Source organism: Alosa pseudoharengus, unplaced genomic scaffold (genome assembly GCF_046254945.1).
Source record: "Alosa pseudoharengus isolate Yale_2024_CS ecotype anadromous, Long Island Sound unplaced genomic scaffold, YU_APseudo_1.1 YU_APseudo_1.1_scf_6, whole genome shotgun sequence".
Classification (NCBI taxonomy): Eukaryota; Metazoa; Chordata; class Actinopteri; order Clupeiformes; family Clupeidae; genus Alosa; species Alosa pseudoharengus.
Genome location: NW_027468848.1, coordinates 20,126,097 through 20,143,378, shown reverse-complemented (window position 1 = coordinate 20,143,378; position 17,282 = coordinate 20,126,097). Strand labels below are relative to the sequence as shown.

The 17,282-nt window shown below is 42.6% G+C and overlaps 2 protein-coding genes across 3 annotated transcripts; one reads left to right on the top strand and one right to left on the bottom strand.

Annotated features, from left to right (window-relative positions):
* Positions 1-601: 601 nt before the first annotated feature.
* Positions 602-7,316, bottom strand: gltpa (glycolipid transfer protein a). The gene is made up of 5 exons (XM_076270586.1): positions 7,141-7,316; positions 3,851-3,909; positions 3,615-3,748; positions 3,330-3,480; positions 602-3,184 (listed from the first exon to the last, which is right to left on the bottom strand). Exons 1-5 carry the CDS (start codon positions 7,241-7,243, stop codon positions 3,002-3,004), a joined length of 630 nt encoding a protein of 209 aa, XP_076126701.1. The 5' UTR covers positions 7,244-7,316; the 3' UTR covers positions 602-3,001.
* A 752-nt stretch (positions 7,317-8,068) lies between these two features.
* On the top strand, positions 8,069-16,946 carry tchp (trichoplein, keratin filament binding). Of its 2 annotated transcripts, XM_076269689.1 has the most exons (13): positions 8,069-8,202; positions 8,451-8,645; positions 8,920-9,130; positions 9,284-9,340; positions 9,966-10,034; positions 10,296-10,469; positions 13,079-13,191; positions 13,459-13,525; positions 14,048-14,220; positions 14,452-14,533; positions 14,702-14,887; positions 15,414-15,557; positions 16,333-16,945. In XM_076269689.1, the coding sequence occupies exons 2-13, from the start codon at positions 8,455-8,457 to the stop codon at positions 16,363-16,365; spliced, it is 1,500 nt and encodes a 499-aa protein (XP_076125804.1). In that variant the 5' UTR covers positions 8,069-8,202; positions 8,451-8,454; the 3' UTR covers positions 16,366-16,945. The 2 variants fall into 2 exon arrangements, with proteins under 2 accessions (XP_076125804.1, XP_076125805.1); XM_076269690.1 differs by having other exon boundaries at positions 8,069-8,645; positions 16,333-16,946.
* Positions 16,947-17,282: the final 336 nt, after the last annotated feature.

The following is a 17,282-nucleotide window of genomic DNA, read 5'->3' as shown; positions in this document are numbered from 1 at the left end:
GTGGTCATCCCCCAGCCCCCACCCCCACACACATATACAGGATGAAAGGATGATACAGCATGAAATTAACACACATGTATCGACAAAATAGTCATTTATTTTCAAAACATCACAATTTCAAATTAAAACGGAACATTCTTCAAATCTGTATTGAAATTCACTTCAAAATACTATTTACATGGACAACTTCACACTTCAAACAGAAATGTAAAGGTTTCATACTAATGAATGTGTAAACATTTAGTCAGTGAAAAGAAAAACAAGTACAACTTACATCATACCAAAGACCAATCCTTATTGTAAGGCAGCTGCATTAAGTATAATCAAACAAAGCATCTAGGAATACACACATACATGCATGCATGCATGCATGCACACACACACACACACACACACACACACACACCATTTCATCATCATCCCCACCCAAACACACAACATACCGCCTCCCCACACACACACAGGTACAACCCCTCCCCCCCACACCCCATTACTCCCCACACACACATACACTCACACCATTTTATCAACACCCCCCCACACACACACCATTTCATCATTCCCCTCTCACACACCCCATTACTCCCCCCCCCCATCACCCCATGTAATTACTACTTTTAATTTATTCTTTAAAGTTGAGCTGGATCTTGAGCAAAATAATTTAATTACTTAGAATTCCTTTTATGAGTACATGACAATAAACTACTTGAACTTGAACACACGCACGCACGCATACACAATGATATGGCATAGAGGCAGCCGTGGCCTACTGGTTAGGGCTTCGGGCTTGTAACCGAAGGGTTTCCGGTTCGATCCCCGACCAGTAGGAACGGCTGAAGTGCCCTTGAGCAAGGCACCTAACCCCTCACTGCTCCCCGAGCGCCACTGTAGCAAGGCAGCTCACTGCTCCAGGTTAGTGTGTGCTTCACCTTACTGTGTGTGTTCTGTGTGTTTCACTAATTCACTGATGGGATAAATGCAGAGACCAAATTCCTTGTATAAGTCAGTATACTTGACCTATACCTAGAAACATCATTTACATTACATAGAGACATAACTGCCAGCATACACACCGCATACTGAAGTGCCATGAGGATATTATCTAAATATCACTGTGCAGTCATTGTGTGATGAAGCAGATCTGAAAACATAATGATTCTACTGTATGCATTATATTAGGATTTGTTAAATTCTCAGAAATCTGCCCAAAATAATTTATTTCCATCACGTACTTCTGTGAATTAGTTCAGGACTGGGGGAAGTAACATTCTGTCAGGAAATAAGTGATATCTTAATAATAAATATCTAATGTTTGTTTTCACTTGCTAATACTAACTTAGGCCACACAACACGTTCTGGGGTTTTGTCTGTGAAGATAAGGCCACTGAAGAGAACCTAATTAAACAAAGAGAATGTAAATACCAAAGCCAAAATCTGAAAAATGGCCTCTAATCGCAGTATGTACACTTATTACTTGTACAAACAAATCACTTTTTTCTTGACTAAGGCACAGGTAGTTTTTACTTGATATAAATTCATCCTCAGCAACTTCAGTTGAGATACACATCTGCTGCTGCATTATTTCAGATGGAAATGGCTGTGTTTTCCCGAAATTGTGAAATCCCGAACAATTTGTTTCCCGAAATGATGTTTCTGATTATATGTATTCCAGTTAATGAAATCAAATAGTTAGAGCACTGAATGTCTTGAGAAACAAACTTGGTCTGTGTTCTGTTATATCCAGGTTATTATATTAGTAAAGCATTTTGCTCACCATGCTTCCCCATAGAAAAAAAATCACATCCCTTGTGTAACAGCCCTTTAGTGTTGACTAGCTCAGTTTTGCATTGAACAATTAATGAATTTCAAATGACCTAACTTCAGAATATGTTACTGTATGAGATAGAATCTGAGAAACAAACAGCAAAATCAAACTCAGAATACAAAATACCAATACTAATAACACTATTACTCTTAAATGTCTATCTTTGATTTCTTGCAGTTGGATGTTAAGTCATATGAAGTGTTCTTCAGTTAAAGCTGTGATCTAAAATATTTCTTTCATTTTGGTTGTATATGGACTACACCATAAATGAAGCTTTAAGTAGTATTAATATAGTAATAGTATAGTATAAATAGTATATTTAATGATGTTTATCACCATCATTATAATATAATTTATCATGAAATGTATAGCAATCCACTTTTTATTAGAATAAATGGAAATAAATATTTGCTGATAAAGTCGAGTGTAGTTATTTGCATTTAGTGCAGTGCAATATTAAACTATGTCCTTTGGATGGTTTCTTTGGATACTTGGAAAAGCATAAATTAATTTACTTAATAACGAAAATATATTAGATACAATAAATAAAGTGAATAAACTTCTCAAACATTTAAAAGATTTTAGAAATGCAGGTTATTTTTGGTGTGATGTGGAGTTGTGATAGAACATTTGTCATTCCCTGAAATAGTTGCTAAACTCAGCCATTATAACATGTAATGGGAGAAAAGCCAGCTCTATTATATTGTGATATGGAAAAGCCAACTGTATTAGGACTCTCTTTATGATAGCCATAATTATTTCAAGCACGATAAGCCTATTATTATAAAATGTGGTTTTGAAGTGTTGCTCAGATAATCTCATAGTGTGTATTTATCCCATTCTCATCACCATTAAAAGAGCTAAAACCTGTGTGCGGCGTTGGTGTTTAGTGTGAAATATAAAGAAAGAAAAACTTTCTTAAGGCACTATAAGTTCTGCGAGACACACGGATATTTTGCGTACCGCATACACACCGTCACACACAGACACATAAACACACAAACACACTCACCAATATCATTAATACTAAAAATAATGAATAAAAACAGCTATACTGAGAGATATCAGTCTTCAGAGCAAACTGAAAGCATGATTTGATATGTAAGGCCAGATGGTGTTGTGCATCAGAGAAAGAGAAAGAGAGAGATGGGGGGGGACTGGTGGAGAAAGCAGCAGTCACACCGTGTAATCCAGCTCAGCATTCATCTTCGAGTACATCTCATAAATGGCGTCCACTGTGGTAGTGAAGTTGGCCAGGAACTGGCGCACCTTCTCCAAGCAGTCGTCCTCTTTGACTTCCCGGCCTTTTGAAAGAGCCCTCAAGAAGTCTGACTTGTAGGGAGCAGCATACAGCGCTGCCTATATACAAGAACCATAAACCATAAAACTTAACAGAGCTGTAAATATTAACTTTAACTTTGACTTCTACTCTTAGCTATGCTTTCATCATTTTAATGAAATTAAATCATTACTGAATCATAACTGAATCAGACTTCTGTATTACCTTGAAGAGCTTTTGAACCAACCAACCATGGTACTTCTTCAAGGCAATCTCATAGGCTTTGGTGGCATTGACGCGGATGAGGTTAGGGTTGTTCTCATCTTTCTCCCCATCTACCAAACTCTGCAGGAGAACTTGGATGAACCGGAGACCCCTGGTGGGTGAAGTGAAAGAAATCAATTTGAGATGTCACTCACTATGATAGACTATTCAAGCAAACAACTTCACACACAACACACTGACATTTTTGCCCTTGGAGTCTATGTTTGTTGTGAAGTGAAAAGATACCTTTTGAGCCACATGAGGGCTAGAGTGGCTCCTACTTTGGGCCACTCAGATCCATGCATCTCCTTCTCTGCATCTAGAATGTGCTGTAGTGTTTTGTATCTGCTTGGGTTGCTGTCGTACACAGCTTTAATTTTCTGAAAGAGTAATATAAGAACAATAACTAACACTTTTGTTAACATGATGTATGATGAGACTGGTCTATACAGTTGGCCAATAGGTGGGGGTATTGTACTTACTGTGATGTTGCCAGCAATATCAGCCTTGATTGGCGCAAACACTGTGGAGCCAAGGAGGTCTAGTAGATGAAAATGAGAAACATTAGTAATTGTTGGAGTATTGTATAATACTGCTGATATTAATTCTCTAGAGAGATAAAATATAGAAGTGTTTTATTTTAATATGAACCCAGTGTTGTACATTATATATTACACACACTATACTAATTTGTTAAAACCAGTTTTAAATTATTATTATTTTTATTATATTATTATTTTTCCTAAATCATAGCTGGCTAATTAACTTCACCGGTCAGTTCTGGAGAACCGTCAAATGACCTATGAGATTTCTAGCTTTTAAAAAGAGGAACTTTAAATAATTTAGTATGCTTAGAAGGCATGGGCGATTTCTGAAAACGACAATACCTCTCATGAAATTTTAAGCAGATCTTGACATTACACCAAACAGTTTAGCGTATCAAAGGAAACGCTATTATCACAAAGGATACCAGAGGAGTTGATAGCAATCTGTTTCCATCCTCACTAGACAACTAAGATCGTAATTCTATTGTATTGGATTGGATTTCAGCACTATTAAAAAGCAAAAGAGCTTGATCAGCTGGAGACTTCACTCACTGCCATGCACAACTGAAAGGCTGAAGAAGTCATTTGTCCCCAGGGCCATTGAACTGTTCAATGCCTCACTAAAAGGAAGAGGAGAGATAGACTTCTCTGCTTAGTCTGTCTGCCTCTCCACCCTCTCCATGTTTGAGTACGGACTCCCCACTACTGCTTTACTACTGTTTTACTACTGTTATAATGTCCATAGCCTAATAATTTTTTCACTACTGTTCTACTGCTACACTGTTTTTCATGCTGTATTAGCACACATGATCAATGGCTGCGGTCAGGCTTCTGCTACAATACTGAATGAATGAATGGCTATAACCCTATTACCTCAACCTGTTCTTGCACTGACATAGTTTTTTATATTACCTTGTCTACATTATACTTTACTCTCCTATTTGTCCATATTATTTAGGCTGGTCTCTAGACCTTATTCTTGCACTGTTGGACTAATGTTGGACTACTTTTTGCACCTTCACCATGACACTCTTCTTGAGCACCTTGCCATGCACACATAACTAAAGGACTATGGTTGGACTACTTTTTGCACCTTCACCATGACACTCACTCCCTTTAGCACCTTACCAGTCCCGGCCCTGTCACTACAAGCGTCTTATGCTTGATCACCCTCAAGCACATTGGACTTTTTTTTATTTAATTTATATAGTATATTTAGTATTTAGTTTTGTTAGTTTTCTTATCTTTATTATCTTCTACTGTCTTTATTGTACAGTGGAGTTTAGCTATATGTTTACACTTATGTTTACCATTTCTGCTGTAAGTGCATGTTGTGTGTGATGTCTGTATGCTACTGAGACCCTTGAATTTCCCCTTGGGGATCAATAAAGTATCTATCTATCATACGCTATTTGTCTCTACAAAAATGTATATTCTATTCTATTTTGTAGAGCATAATTTTGTTTCAAAACAGTATAAACAAAACTAAAACAATGACACCTGCATGTCTGCTACCACTGAATTCTGAGGAGGTCTAAATTAATTTTTTTGTGGATAAATACTGTGCACCTCATCGCAAATGCAATTTTAGAATAGACTCGTTAAGTTGATTTCCCCGACCACAACTGAATCAAACTGAAGACTGACAGAGCTGCACTCTCTATAATTGCTTTAAATGGGAAAAGCCACCAGCTAGGTAGGCCTCAGGGGAATTAACTAGGAGCAGACAGACAGTTCGGCCCCACAGGTGGAGTCGATGCTGGAGGTGGGTGCTCTATAAGGCAACACAAGCATCAGGGGGCCACCCCTCTCAGCAAGCAAAGCATTGTTATCACAGGCTATGGGTTACGTCTCTAGTAACAAAGAACTCAACAGCAGCCAACATTAACGGCAACAACTCTTTCCTCTCTAGCTGTTTATGTTTCTTCGTTTTGGCCTGAATGCACCATTTCAAACACACAAACACATCCATGAATCAAAAGAAAAATGACAGCTTGTGTCTTTAGAAATGACATAAAGCTGGGTTTCCTGTCTGTTCTCTTGTTATTGTTTGTGTTCTGCCTAGGGATTCATGAATGAATGAATGCGAATGTGTCCGTGTGTGTGTGTGTGTGTGTGTGTGTGTGTGTGTGTGTGGCTGTGTGCGTGTGTGTGTGTGTGAAAGTGCGAGACAAAAAGAGAGTGTAGGACTTTGTGCTAAACAAACATCACAACCTTTTATTTGTGAATCTAAAAGACATGGATATTGTAAAGGATTGTGTATTTTACATTAACTCCAAGTGGAGCTGATAGCAAAACAAAAGGCTAAACCTCTGTTTTCTCCCTAGCTTTTGCCTAGGCCTACTCAGTTGTTAGATGCATCCTGTGTTGACTTCACGCGAAGAGATTAAACCTATCAAGTAAGTTGCTAATTGAAACAACACACCCTTGCCATCTTGACCTTTTCAAGTGGCCAAATGAATGTATATAAGTCCAATAAATTAATACTAATGAAGGCTTCAACAAAGGAGTCTAACCACCCCTCATTGTCTGTGAATAGGCAAATGCAACTTAACACCACACTAATCAATTTTCTCAAAAAATCGGGGCCAGGTGATTAAATTATGCAAAAGGTTTGTTGCCTGTTTGGGAGGGAGAAATTCGATCCATTATAAAATTGACCCCTTTAAGCATAGCCTATAATTTAGACTACACTGTTTTGAGGAATGGTCTCTCAACTTCTGTTGGGTAACACAAGGCTTGAAGAAGTTTTAATCGAATGAAAACAACCTCTGTCGACCCCTGACTTTAAAGGAAAATAGCACACAAAAAAATAGCATAAAGTTTAGTGCGGCTCTGCTCCTTATTCATGTGAACCACTGTTTTCATCACATTCATTCATCACATTTGGTGTCATGTTTCTGAAAAAAAATCTGCTATTCATTTATAAACAGTCAAATTCGATCGATCTGGACTGCACATGTCGCATATCAAATAGGGCTGCTGTGATAGTGGGTCCTCACTCACTCGTTTGTAAGACCAAGTTTAGGCTAACTACACTGACGTTGCAAGACACTGTCTCAACTTAAACTAATAGCAATGTCAAATGTCTCAAATAACTTGTTTCTACGTTATGATCTTTAGGCTAGCCTATTGTTCTAGGCTACTCCCCCGGGATGGGGGGTCGTCTGCCTCATGACTATAGCCAAACAAATCACAGCTACTACGTAAACTAGTTGGGGACTTACCAAAGAATGGCGGAAGATATGACACTGATTCCAAAAACGGTCGAGTTTCCACTTGCTTGTCAGCTGGAAGCTGTCTGAATTGGTGCTCTAACAGTAAAGCCATTATTGACAGAGCCCTGTGACAGCTCAGCTAGCCTTCAAAACAACGCTGCCCAGAAAACAGTGATGGAGCGAAAACCCGGAACTGCGGGTTTCAGAGAACTCTCAAGAATCTAAGCAACTAACAGCTGACTACAACGCCACCGGCAGACGGCATGCCAGTTTCCACAGGTGGGTGAGGGAGAACCAATCATATTCAAGGAGGCGGGACAAAGGTATTTGTAGGGCCTACCGTAATCATAAACAATAAATTAATTCGTTAGTTTGTTTGGTAGTGTGTTTATTCATTTATAATAAGTAGCCTTTTTATTCAAATACATGTTGCAGAGACTGAGAGGCATGTCCTTTAGGTCAATAACCTACGCCTAATTACCTAGCATTTAACCCTTAGATTAAAACACTACCGAAGTTTGATAAGCTACCTCTAGAAGTGAAATTGACACCATTATCTTGTCAACACTGACCTTTTTAAATGGATGCATAATTTATCTGATGACCAACTTTCTAAGCCAGGGAGAACAAAGTGGCCTTCTCTTTCCATACACACTAAAAATACAAGCAATCCACAACCTCTGAAACTTATTTTGTTGTGTAGCCTAGGCCTAATTTTTTTATTCCACCCACAAGCCACTAGATTGCAGATCAGAATGCATTTTTATACATTTTAGGGAATGTGTTATTACAATGATTATAACCAAATTACAGTCAGCTAAAGATATTTTGGGTGGCATAAGTGGTTTTGCAAATGCATGACGTTTGACTTTTTTTCCCCAAACGCTTTTTGAGTCTTACGATATGCCGTAGGCTCTGTAACCAAGAGAAACAGGAAGCCAGTTTTTGAAAGCTTGCTGTCTCTGCCAGAAGCCAACTGTCTATTCAGCTTAATAACAGAACGCTTTTTATGCAGTAGAAGCTATATACCTCGAATTAGAGGTTAATATTAACTGCCTTGTTTGTGAAGAGGTGAGGATTTTGAAACCTTTGTGGAAAATTCCGAGCGACGATGATGGTTTGTTGTTGCTTGCTAGCAAACATTAGCTTGCAAGGATTCATAGCAACTTAACGTTCAGCTGAATAGTTGTGTTTAATATTACTGTTGTCACACGTCAAACGCTAATAGCAATGTTGTTGTAGGTAGGCATAAGTACTGCTGGCACGGCATAGAGTTAAATCAGTAGGATAGTGCTGACTTGGCTTACATCTGTAACTAGGATCATGGCTTTGCCAACACTTACTGCTCATTGGCCGAGTCGCGCAAGGACTTTGGAGAGGCAGATGGCACGGCAACGGGAACAAGAGGCCCGCTGGCGGCAGCAATGGGAGAACCACTCCAAGTACATGAAAGACCAGCATGTTCGTACCAGCAAGCAGGCACATTGGAGCTCCCGTCAATCATACGAACAGAGGTGAAGTTTCATCCCCCATCACTAGCCATTCATAAATCTTTATTACCTAATATGGATGCATTTTTCTGTCACCGTTGCTGTAAATTCCCCATACAGAAACCCAGTAATAATTATACTAATTTCATTGCAGTTCAGATGACAGATCTTATCGTGCCGTTTTATGTTTATAATTACTGCATTCAATAATAGTATTTAACATATAAAAAAAAACCTTAAAAAAACGTTTTGGATTTTTGTAGTTGTATCTCATACATCTGACTTGATCTATCTACAGCATGAGTGCATTCCAACGTGAGCGTGTGCAAGAGGAGAAGAGGCGCAGTCTGGAGGAGCGGAGGGGACGCCTGAGAGCCATGCTGCAGGAGGAGAGGGACATGCTGGAGGCCGAGCTCCGACAGGTGATCCCGGACAGGAGCGCCCTGACCAGGCAGCTGGTGGAGAAGACGGAGAGCCTCCGGTCTGCCAGAGAGGAGCGCAGGAGAAAGGTGCTGAGCTGACCGGTCCTGTAGAGTTCTAGCTTTTATGGTTATGATGATGCAAACAACAAGGTTTGCCGCGAGTTGTCTTCTCTGGGCAAGTAGTCATGCTGTGAAGTTACCCTAGGATGTCTGACAGTTCTTTCACTCTGGATTCCACAGGTTGCTCAGGAGTTGCTGAGGGAACACTGGAAGACAAACAACCCTGAGCTGCGAAAGGTTAGTGCTGATGGCCTCTGGCCAACAGATAGAGCATGTTTTACTCAGTAAGAAATCCTAAAAGTGTGTGTTACTAACTATGTCTTTAATGCAGCCTATTATGAAAGTCATATGTAATGCACACCAAATGTTCTCAAAAGACCAAAAGGCTCCACATGAGAGGTTTAATAGACAAAGACGTGTCTGCCTATAAGGCCTCATCAGAGTTTGCAATGCAGTCCATTAACACATCAAGCTTTCTTATTACAATTTACAGATGAACCTATTTGATTGACAACAGAAATCAAATCCGTATTTGCTAGACACCATGTAATCTAGACTAAACAGTTTCCGTTCTTTGATGTTTAAGGCAGCCAATCCTCTGAACATTTAAGGCACATTTAGTGACATCTGAGGAGGAGAGGTGTCAGATAGACAGGCCTGATCAGGGAGTTAATGGAGCCCAGCGTGAGGACTTGATCTGGAAGTTAATAGGTGTGATGTTTTTGTTCCGTGCGCACTTGCTCACTTGAGCCCTGGGTTTGGTTCCCAACTCAGTGGCTGTTTTCTCTCCCAATAGCTTTTGCATCACTGTGCCATCTCAATTGCACCTGTCTCCATCCCTTTGGTCTGCGTGTGTTTACAGGTTGAGTCGGCGTTGCATAAAGATCACGTTGTGGGCCAGTGGCAGGTCCAGCAGGAGGAGAAGAAGCAGGTAACCCTAACGGCCAGTATTACATAGCCACTGAGGATGTAGAGTTTCGTCCATGTGAGCCCACGTTGACTGAGAGTCAAGAGGTTGATTACTCAAGGCACTCGAATTGAAGTTAAACCATGTTTTGAGCCAACTCGTTAATGCTCTTGAGTGACATGAGTTGTTTTGTTTCACAGAGCCAGACCCTTGTGCTTAATCCAGAGGAAGGAGTGCGAGATCAAAACGTTGAGTTTTCTGTTTCGTTCTGTCTCTGACGCTTAGGAGGAGGAGAAGGCCGTGGAGGAGCAGAGGAGCTTGGAGAACGAGTACGGGCGCGCCCGCAGGGAGGCCCTGGAGAGGATGAAAGAGGCGGAGGAGAAGCGGAAAGAGGAGGGGAAGAGGAGAGCCGAGGATCTCCGCCAGCAGATGGAGGAGCTGAAGCTGCGAGAGGAGGAGGTGAGCAGAGATGAGAAAAGGAGGTGGGCAGAGATGAGAAAAGGAGGTGGGCTGAGAGGAGAAAAGGAGGTGGGCTGAGAGGAGAAAAGGAGGTGGGCTGAGAGGAGAGGAGAAAAGGAGGTGGGCAGAGATGAGGAGAAAAGGAGGTGGGCAGAGATGAGGAGAAAAGGAGGTGGGCTGAGAGGAGAAAAGGAGGTGGGCTGAGAGGAGAAAAGGAGGTGGGCTGAGAGGAGAAAAGGAGGTGGGCAGAGATGAGAAAAGGAGGTGGGCTGAGAGGAGAAAAGGAGGTGGGCAGAGATGAGAAAAGGAGGTGGGCTGAGAGGAGAGGAGAAAAGGAGGTGGGCAGAGATGAGAGGAGAAAAGGAGGTGGGCAGAGATGAGAAAAGGAGGTGGGCAGAGATGAGAGGAGAAAAGGAGGTGGGCTGAGAGGAGAAAAGGAGGTGGGCAGAGATGAGAGGAGAAAAGGAGGTGGGCAGAGATGAGAAAAGGAGGTGGGCAGAGATGAGAGGAGAAAAGGAGGTGGGCTGAGATGAGAGGAGAAAAGGAGGTGGGCTGAGAGGAGAAAAGGAGGTGGGCAGAGATGAGAAAAGGAGGTGGGCAGAGATGAGAGGAGAAAAGGAGGTGGGCTGAGAGGAGAGGAGAAAAGGAGGTGGGCAGAGATGAGAGGAGAAAAGGAGGTGGGCTGAGAGGAGAAAAGGAGGTGGGCTGAGAGGAGAGGAGAAAAGGAGGTGGGCAGAGAGGAGAAAAGGAGGTGGGCTGAGAGGAGAAAAGGAGGTGGGCTGAGAGGAGAAAAGGAGGTGGGCAGAGATGAGAGGAGAAAAGGAGGTGGGCTGAGGGGAGAAAAGGAGGTGGGCAGAGATGAGAAAAGGAGGTGGGCTGAGAGGAGAAAAGGAGGTGGGCTGAGAGGAGAAAAGGAGGTGGGCAGAGAGGAGAAAAGGAGGTGGGCTGAGAGGAGAAAAGGAGGTGGGCTGAGAGGAGAAAAGGAGGTGGGCAGAGATGAGAGGAGAAAAGGAGGTGGGCTGAGGGGAGAGGAGAAAAGGAGGTGGGCAGAGATGAGAAAAGGAGGTGGGCAGAGATGAGAGGAGAAAAGGAGGTGGGCAGAGATGAGAGGAGAAAAGGAGGGGAGAGGAGAGGCCCGGTTACCGCTTCAGGTCTTCACACCTCTCGGCCACGTGGGCAGAAAGCATCCCCTCAGCATTGTGTTCACACTGGCAGAGCCATATGTTGGACAGTCTGAGGGTGAAGATACGGGACCATATGGTCAGAGATTTCCTCCACATTATAATTAAGTAACATAATTGTGAGTCTTGAAGTGAGAGTATTATGCGTCTGAGTACACTGTGTTGTATGCACAGCCATGTCTATGCTTTTCTCATAAATATAATATATTTGGTTGTTTATATATGTATATAGATTAAGTTATAGAATGGGTATATAATATGAATGAATGCAAATTAATGAATTAATGAATAATTAGTACAATATTACAGTTTTTTCTGAATGCTTAAACACATTTTTTGTAACTATGGCTTTTTTTGCAAAACTCTACACACAAATGGCAAAACCACTCACTGAGTTCGCAAAACTAAAAGCACAAACTCTGCTTTGCACTCAGTTTGCAATTTTGTAACACACACTTTGCACAACTGTAGGCACAATGGCTATTATTTACACTATTTTGCCAACTCTCTGGCACACTTTCTCATGTGAAAACTGTTTTAGATAATTAGTTCACTTTGCAATCAGCCTAAGCACTATAAATAAGCCACAGGTAATGTACAATGGGTACAATGGAGTGAGCAGGAAGAGTGAGAAGAGAAAGAAATAGCCCTTTTACAGACAAAAAAACAGTCTACATGTGGGGATATTGTCATGTTAGGCCTGGATACGTCATTCCAGAATATATTTTTCCCGGTGCCTTGGACTAGGACATTGCATGTGATGTAGACAGAATTTTGAGAGAGACGACCCGATGTAGACTGATTTGTTTTGTCTCAGTGAAATGCTATTTTGTGTTTTGACTTGGAAAACACACTTGTGTTTGTTTTGATGTGTGTAAATAAACACTAATACTTGAAGTTTGGATCCCTGTATGTTTACAGAACTATGACAAAAGTATGACCTCAAACTGACATAGTCTACCTTGTGCACAGAGAAAGCAAAAGCCAGATGTGTTTTATATTCATACCATCAGTGTGTTGTTGGCACATTGTGTGCTTACTATTGTGATGGCTTGTGTTTACTGTTAGATACGAAAACACCATTTTTACGAAGGTGTGAAGAGTTAAGCAAGGTGTGTTAGCTTTTGCAAGAGAACTACAATGTTTTGCTGATTGGGTGAGAGGTTTTGCCATTTGTGTGTAGAGTTTTGCAAAAAGAGCCATAGTTACAAAAAATGTGCTTAAGCAATCAGAAAAAAACTGTAAGCATTTATAAACATAAAATATATAGTGAGATTTAGTGTTGTACAGGATGACTGTCAAATAGCAGTTCTCTTTTTGCAATTTGGCAAGCATTTAAATCTATGAAATGAATGTGGTCTATGACGAGGAGTACCTCATGATGATGAAGAAGTACCTCATCGTACTCCACTGTGCATCTCCCTGTAGGCCAAGCGTCTGAAGGAGGAGCAGGAGGCCCTGCTGGCGCAGCACTGGGAGGTGGAGAGGCTGGAGGAGGAGCGGAAGAGGGCTGAGGAGGACAGGAAGAAAGCCAATCTGGGGTAGGAGACGTGTGGAGGCCCTTCAGGTCCTTCAGGCGTTCTGATAATCTCAGAGGGGTTTAGTTTGTGTGTAGAGCAAGTAACTCCCGTAAGAGTCATTTCTTTATAATTCAAAGAGTAGTTGAAGCATAGCATGTATGACGTCATTCATTTAAGCATGTATTAAGTCATTATGCACCATCTTTATCTGCACTGCAAGTGGCGTTGGATACAGTGTGCATGGAGGTGAAAATGGCCTGTCTGTCTTCCTGTTTGTGTGTGCTGTAGGCGGGTCCTGACGAGGCAGTATCGCACCCAGCTGAAGAGGAGAGCCCAGCAGGTACAGGAGGAGCTGGTGAGTGGCCTGCGTTTACCTGCGGCAATTCACTGCACCTGCACTGCTCCTCGTGCTGCATCCACTCAGGGCTCAGGGCTCTGTTGGGAATGTATGAATTGAGTGTTGATGGACTTTTCTGATAGTCCTGTTATAAAACTGTTGTAATCCTGTTACATCCACTCAGCATGCTGGATGATTGGTAGGACAAGTCTATGAGGCCATATGTAAAAATGTACACTATACGTTGTGGGACAATAATTAGGATGAGGTTTAGAGGGTTATGTAGAGTATCAAGTTGAGAGGCTTATGATTGGACTGGAATAAGCATATAGATTTATAGAGTACAGTACAATATATTTAGACTGGTGTTATGCATAGAGTATGTCTAGTGGCCATGGTCTTGTGCCCGGAACTAGTCCTGGAAAATGGGCTGATTAGGATTATGGGTGGGGTTAGTGTTGAGGTTGGTTTTGGCCTCCCGATGTGCGTTGTGGCTTCGACTGACCTTTGACCTGCCCTGCCATCTCTGGTGGGCTGCAGGAGTCGGACCGGCGCCTGCTGGCAGTGCTGGTGGAGGCCCAGCAGCAGGAGCGGACGCTGGAGAGCGCGCGGCGGGAGCGGGCCGTGGCGGACGCCACCTGGATGAAGCGCGTGTTGGAGGAGCAGCTCCGACTGGAAAAGCAGAGGGAGGCCGAGTTTGAGATCCTCTACAGGTCAGAGCACCAGAGGAGTGGACGCTTACGTAGACCAAGGGTCTCTCATAGAACAGAGATCCGGCTTGTTGAGTGAGGTCCACGTGTTGGAAGTTGTTATGTGGTTTTTTTGTTCCTGTAAAACACAAAAAGCATATCGGAATATTTATATTCTGTGTAATTCCGCAGAGAGAAAAATCTAGAATGAAAGGTAATCATTGTGAAAAATGGCCCACTAATATGTTCCAACAGTGAGGAGGCCCAGCGGATGTGGGAGAAGAGAGAGGCCGAGTGGGCGAGAGAGAAGCGAGCCAGAGAGAGGCTCATGCAGGAGGTGAGAACACTTTTGCTCCTTCTCTTGGCCCCCCGGACGCCCTCTCAGTGGCTAAGTGACTCCGAGGAAAAAAAACACTCGGTCACTCAGTGACATGTTTGTACGTGAAGGTGTTTCATTCCTCCTCCTTCTCCTCCTCCTCCTCCTCCTCCTCCTCCTCCTCGGCAGGTTCTGTCGGAGCGTCAGCAGCAGCTGGAGCAGAAGATGCAGGACAACCGGCAGGCCCAGGAGGAGTCTCTGCAGAGGCGCCAGGAGCTGGTGGAGCAGCTGGAGCAGGAGCGCCTCCGCCACATGCAGGAGCGCCAGGAGCTGGAGGGCCAGAAGACCGCGCGCATGCAGGAGATCAGCGCACAGGTGTGTGTGTGTGTGTGTGAGTGTGTGTGTGTGTGTGTGTGTGTGAGTGTGTGTGTGTTTGTATGTGTTTGTTTGTATGTGTTTGTGTGTGTGTGGGGCTGTGTGTGTGTGTGTGTGTGTGTGTGTGTGTTTGTATGTGTTTGTTTGTATGTGTTTGTGTGTGTGTGGGGCTGTGTGTGTGTGTGTGTGCGGGGTGGGGGTGGGGGGGTCTGTGTGTGTGTGTGTGTGTGTATGGGGGGGGGGGGGGGTCTACTTTCATAAGACATGTGTACAGGTGGTTGTGTGTCCTACCTTGTGTGTACATTTTCATTTTAGATTTATTGACAAAAGTTCATGTTGTGCATACTGTACATGCAGTACATGGGAATGTGGTGCAGTAGTGTAATTGTGTGTGTGTGTGTGTGTGTGTGTGTGTGTGTGTGTGTGTGTGGTGTGTGTGTGTGTGTGTGTGTGTGTGTGTGTGGTGTGTGCGTGCGTGCGTGCGTGCGTGCGTGCGTGCGTGTGTGTGTGTGTGCTCCCTCCGTAGGTGGAGACGCAGCGTAGGGAGCACTGGGAGGAGGAGCGGCGACGGGAGCAGGAGGAGGAGGAGGCGCTGGTGGCGCTGAGGCTGGATGAAGAGCAGATGCGGCAGGAGACCCAGAGGATGGCCCAGCAGGGCTACCAGGACAGGGTGAGGGACACACACTCACACATATACACACACACACACATACAGACACACACTCACACTCACACACACACACTCACACTCACAGACACACTCACACACACTCACACACACACACACACACACACACACACCTCTACAAATCACAACACACTATACATCTCTACAAATCACAACACACCTGGAATGCATGAAATATTTCTATTTAAAGTTTGTCCATATTTGTTTGTCCATATTTTCTGAACACACACCCTTACAAATCATAACACCCTATACCTCTACAGGCCATTAAGGTGCTGGACTAGATGACATTTTGTCCATATGTTTCACTAATTCACAGATTGGATATATGCAGAGACCAAATTGCTTGTATACGCAAGTATACTTGGCCTATAAACCTGATTTACATTTTCTGGCCAGTTCTTTTTTTCTGTTCTTCTGTGAGAAAAAGTGTGCTTGGTTCTTTAACATTTGTTTTGCTGCTGTCAGCGTGTAAAGGCTTCACTGTAACAGTAAAGCAGGGCTTAAAGACACATCATGTGAGCAACACTTGAGTAGGATTCCTATACAAATCAGCTATAGAATTATGGGCACGTTTAAAGTCTAGCTGTAGAGTTTAGCTTTACCACTACTTAAATCTGATTAAACACCGCCGTGTGCGTAAATAAAGGCACATCCTTAAAAACGTGAAGCACATTGCAGGAGTATCGTTTAAAAATAATAAACGTTCTAAAAGTAAAGTGCATAAATCGCTTTTTTTCTGTCTCTGAATGTGCAGATCCGAGGACGACCACGCTCTGCCTGGACCTGATCCGCTTGACCACATGCTGCTCATGGAGACCAGCTCTAATGGCTATGCTTTATGTGGATATGGATTATCCTGATCAGTTCTTTGCACATTCTAGAGGGACTTAGTGTTGATCGAGTTCTTATCGGTCCTTAATTTATGGATCATTTGGTTAGAAGGAATTAAGTGTGTTTTTCTAGTTGTTTATTAGTGTTTTTGTACAATTACCAGATCATTTTTATAATGTTTTTTTAATAAAAAAAGGTCGTAAATCTCGTAAATTAAAAAAGGGATTGAATTGATACTCATGATTGTTAACTGGCCATGCACGAAAGGGGTGCATTTCATGTCGACACACCTTATCAATATTCAGAAACTCTGAATTAACATTGAATTACACTGGAGGTCGTGCCAAGAGCTGTTTAATGTTACCTGCCTCTTAAGTAACTAGAAAATGAATATGGGATCTCTGCTCCTGATGTAAACAGCATAGAGATGTAATTTCACCTCCAGCCTGTGTCAGTTCATACGGGGGGGAAAGTGGAGGGACACAACACTCTGGAACGCTTCAAAAAAAAAAAAAAAGATTTGTTTTCTCTTTTTAAAATCAGGGCCATTTTAAAAAAAAGGGAAAATAAAGATTCTTAGATTTGTATCCGTGTGCAGACCCTCCATTCTCCACATTTAGTTTCTTTGTCTTCTGACAGGTTTTGTGGATGTGTGCACACGATATGCTTCTATGCGGTAAATGAAAGCAAACCCTGCATGTGTCCGAGTGCCCATGGGTACCTGGATTGAAGTCTGACCCGTGGTCATTCCCAAACGCTCCGCCATCTCTCTCCCACTCCCTTTGTCTCCATACACAGTGCTTTCCAAATGAAGGTTAGGAAAAAAGTCCCAAAATAACAAAGACTGTAGCACGCAATGCCAAACCTGTTAGT

Excerpts from the sequence above, each read along its gene's own strand:
- gltpa (XM_076270586.1), bottom strand. The coding sequence starts at position 7,243 with ATGGCTTTACTGTTAGAGCACCAATTCAGACAGCTTCCAGCTGACAAG. Across the intron at positions 3,481-3,614 it reads GCCCTCATGTGGCTCAAAAG|GGGTCTCCGGTTCATCCAAG; the intron begins GTATCTTTTCAC and ends TTCACCCACCAG. Across the intron at positions 3,185-3,329 it reads TGGTTCAAAAGCTCTTCAAG|GCAGCGCTGTATGCTGCTCC; the intron begins GTAATACAGAAG and ends TCTTGTATATAG.
- tchp (XM_076269690.1), top strand. The coding sequence starts at position 8,455 with ATGGCTTTGCCAACACTTACTGCTCATTGGCCGAGTCGCGCAAGGACT. Across the intron at positions 8,646-8,919 it reads CGTCAATCATACGAACAGAG|CATGAGTGCATTCCAACGTG; the intron begins GTGAAGTTTCAT and ends ATCTATCTACAG. Across the intron at positions 15,558-16,332 it reads AGCAGGGCTACCAGGACAGG|ATCCGAGGACGACCACGCTC; the intron begins GTGAGGGACACA and ends CTGAATGTGCAG.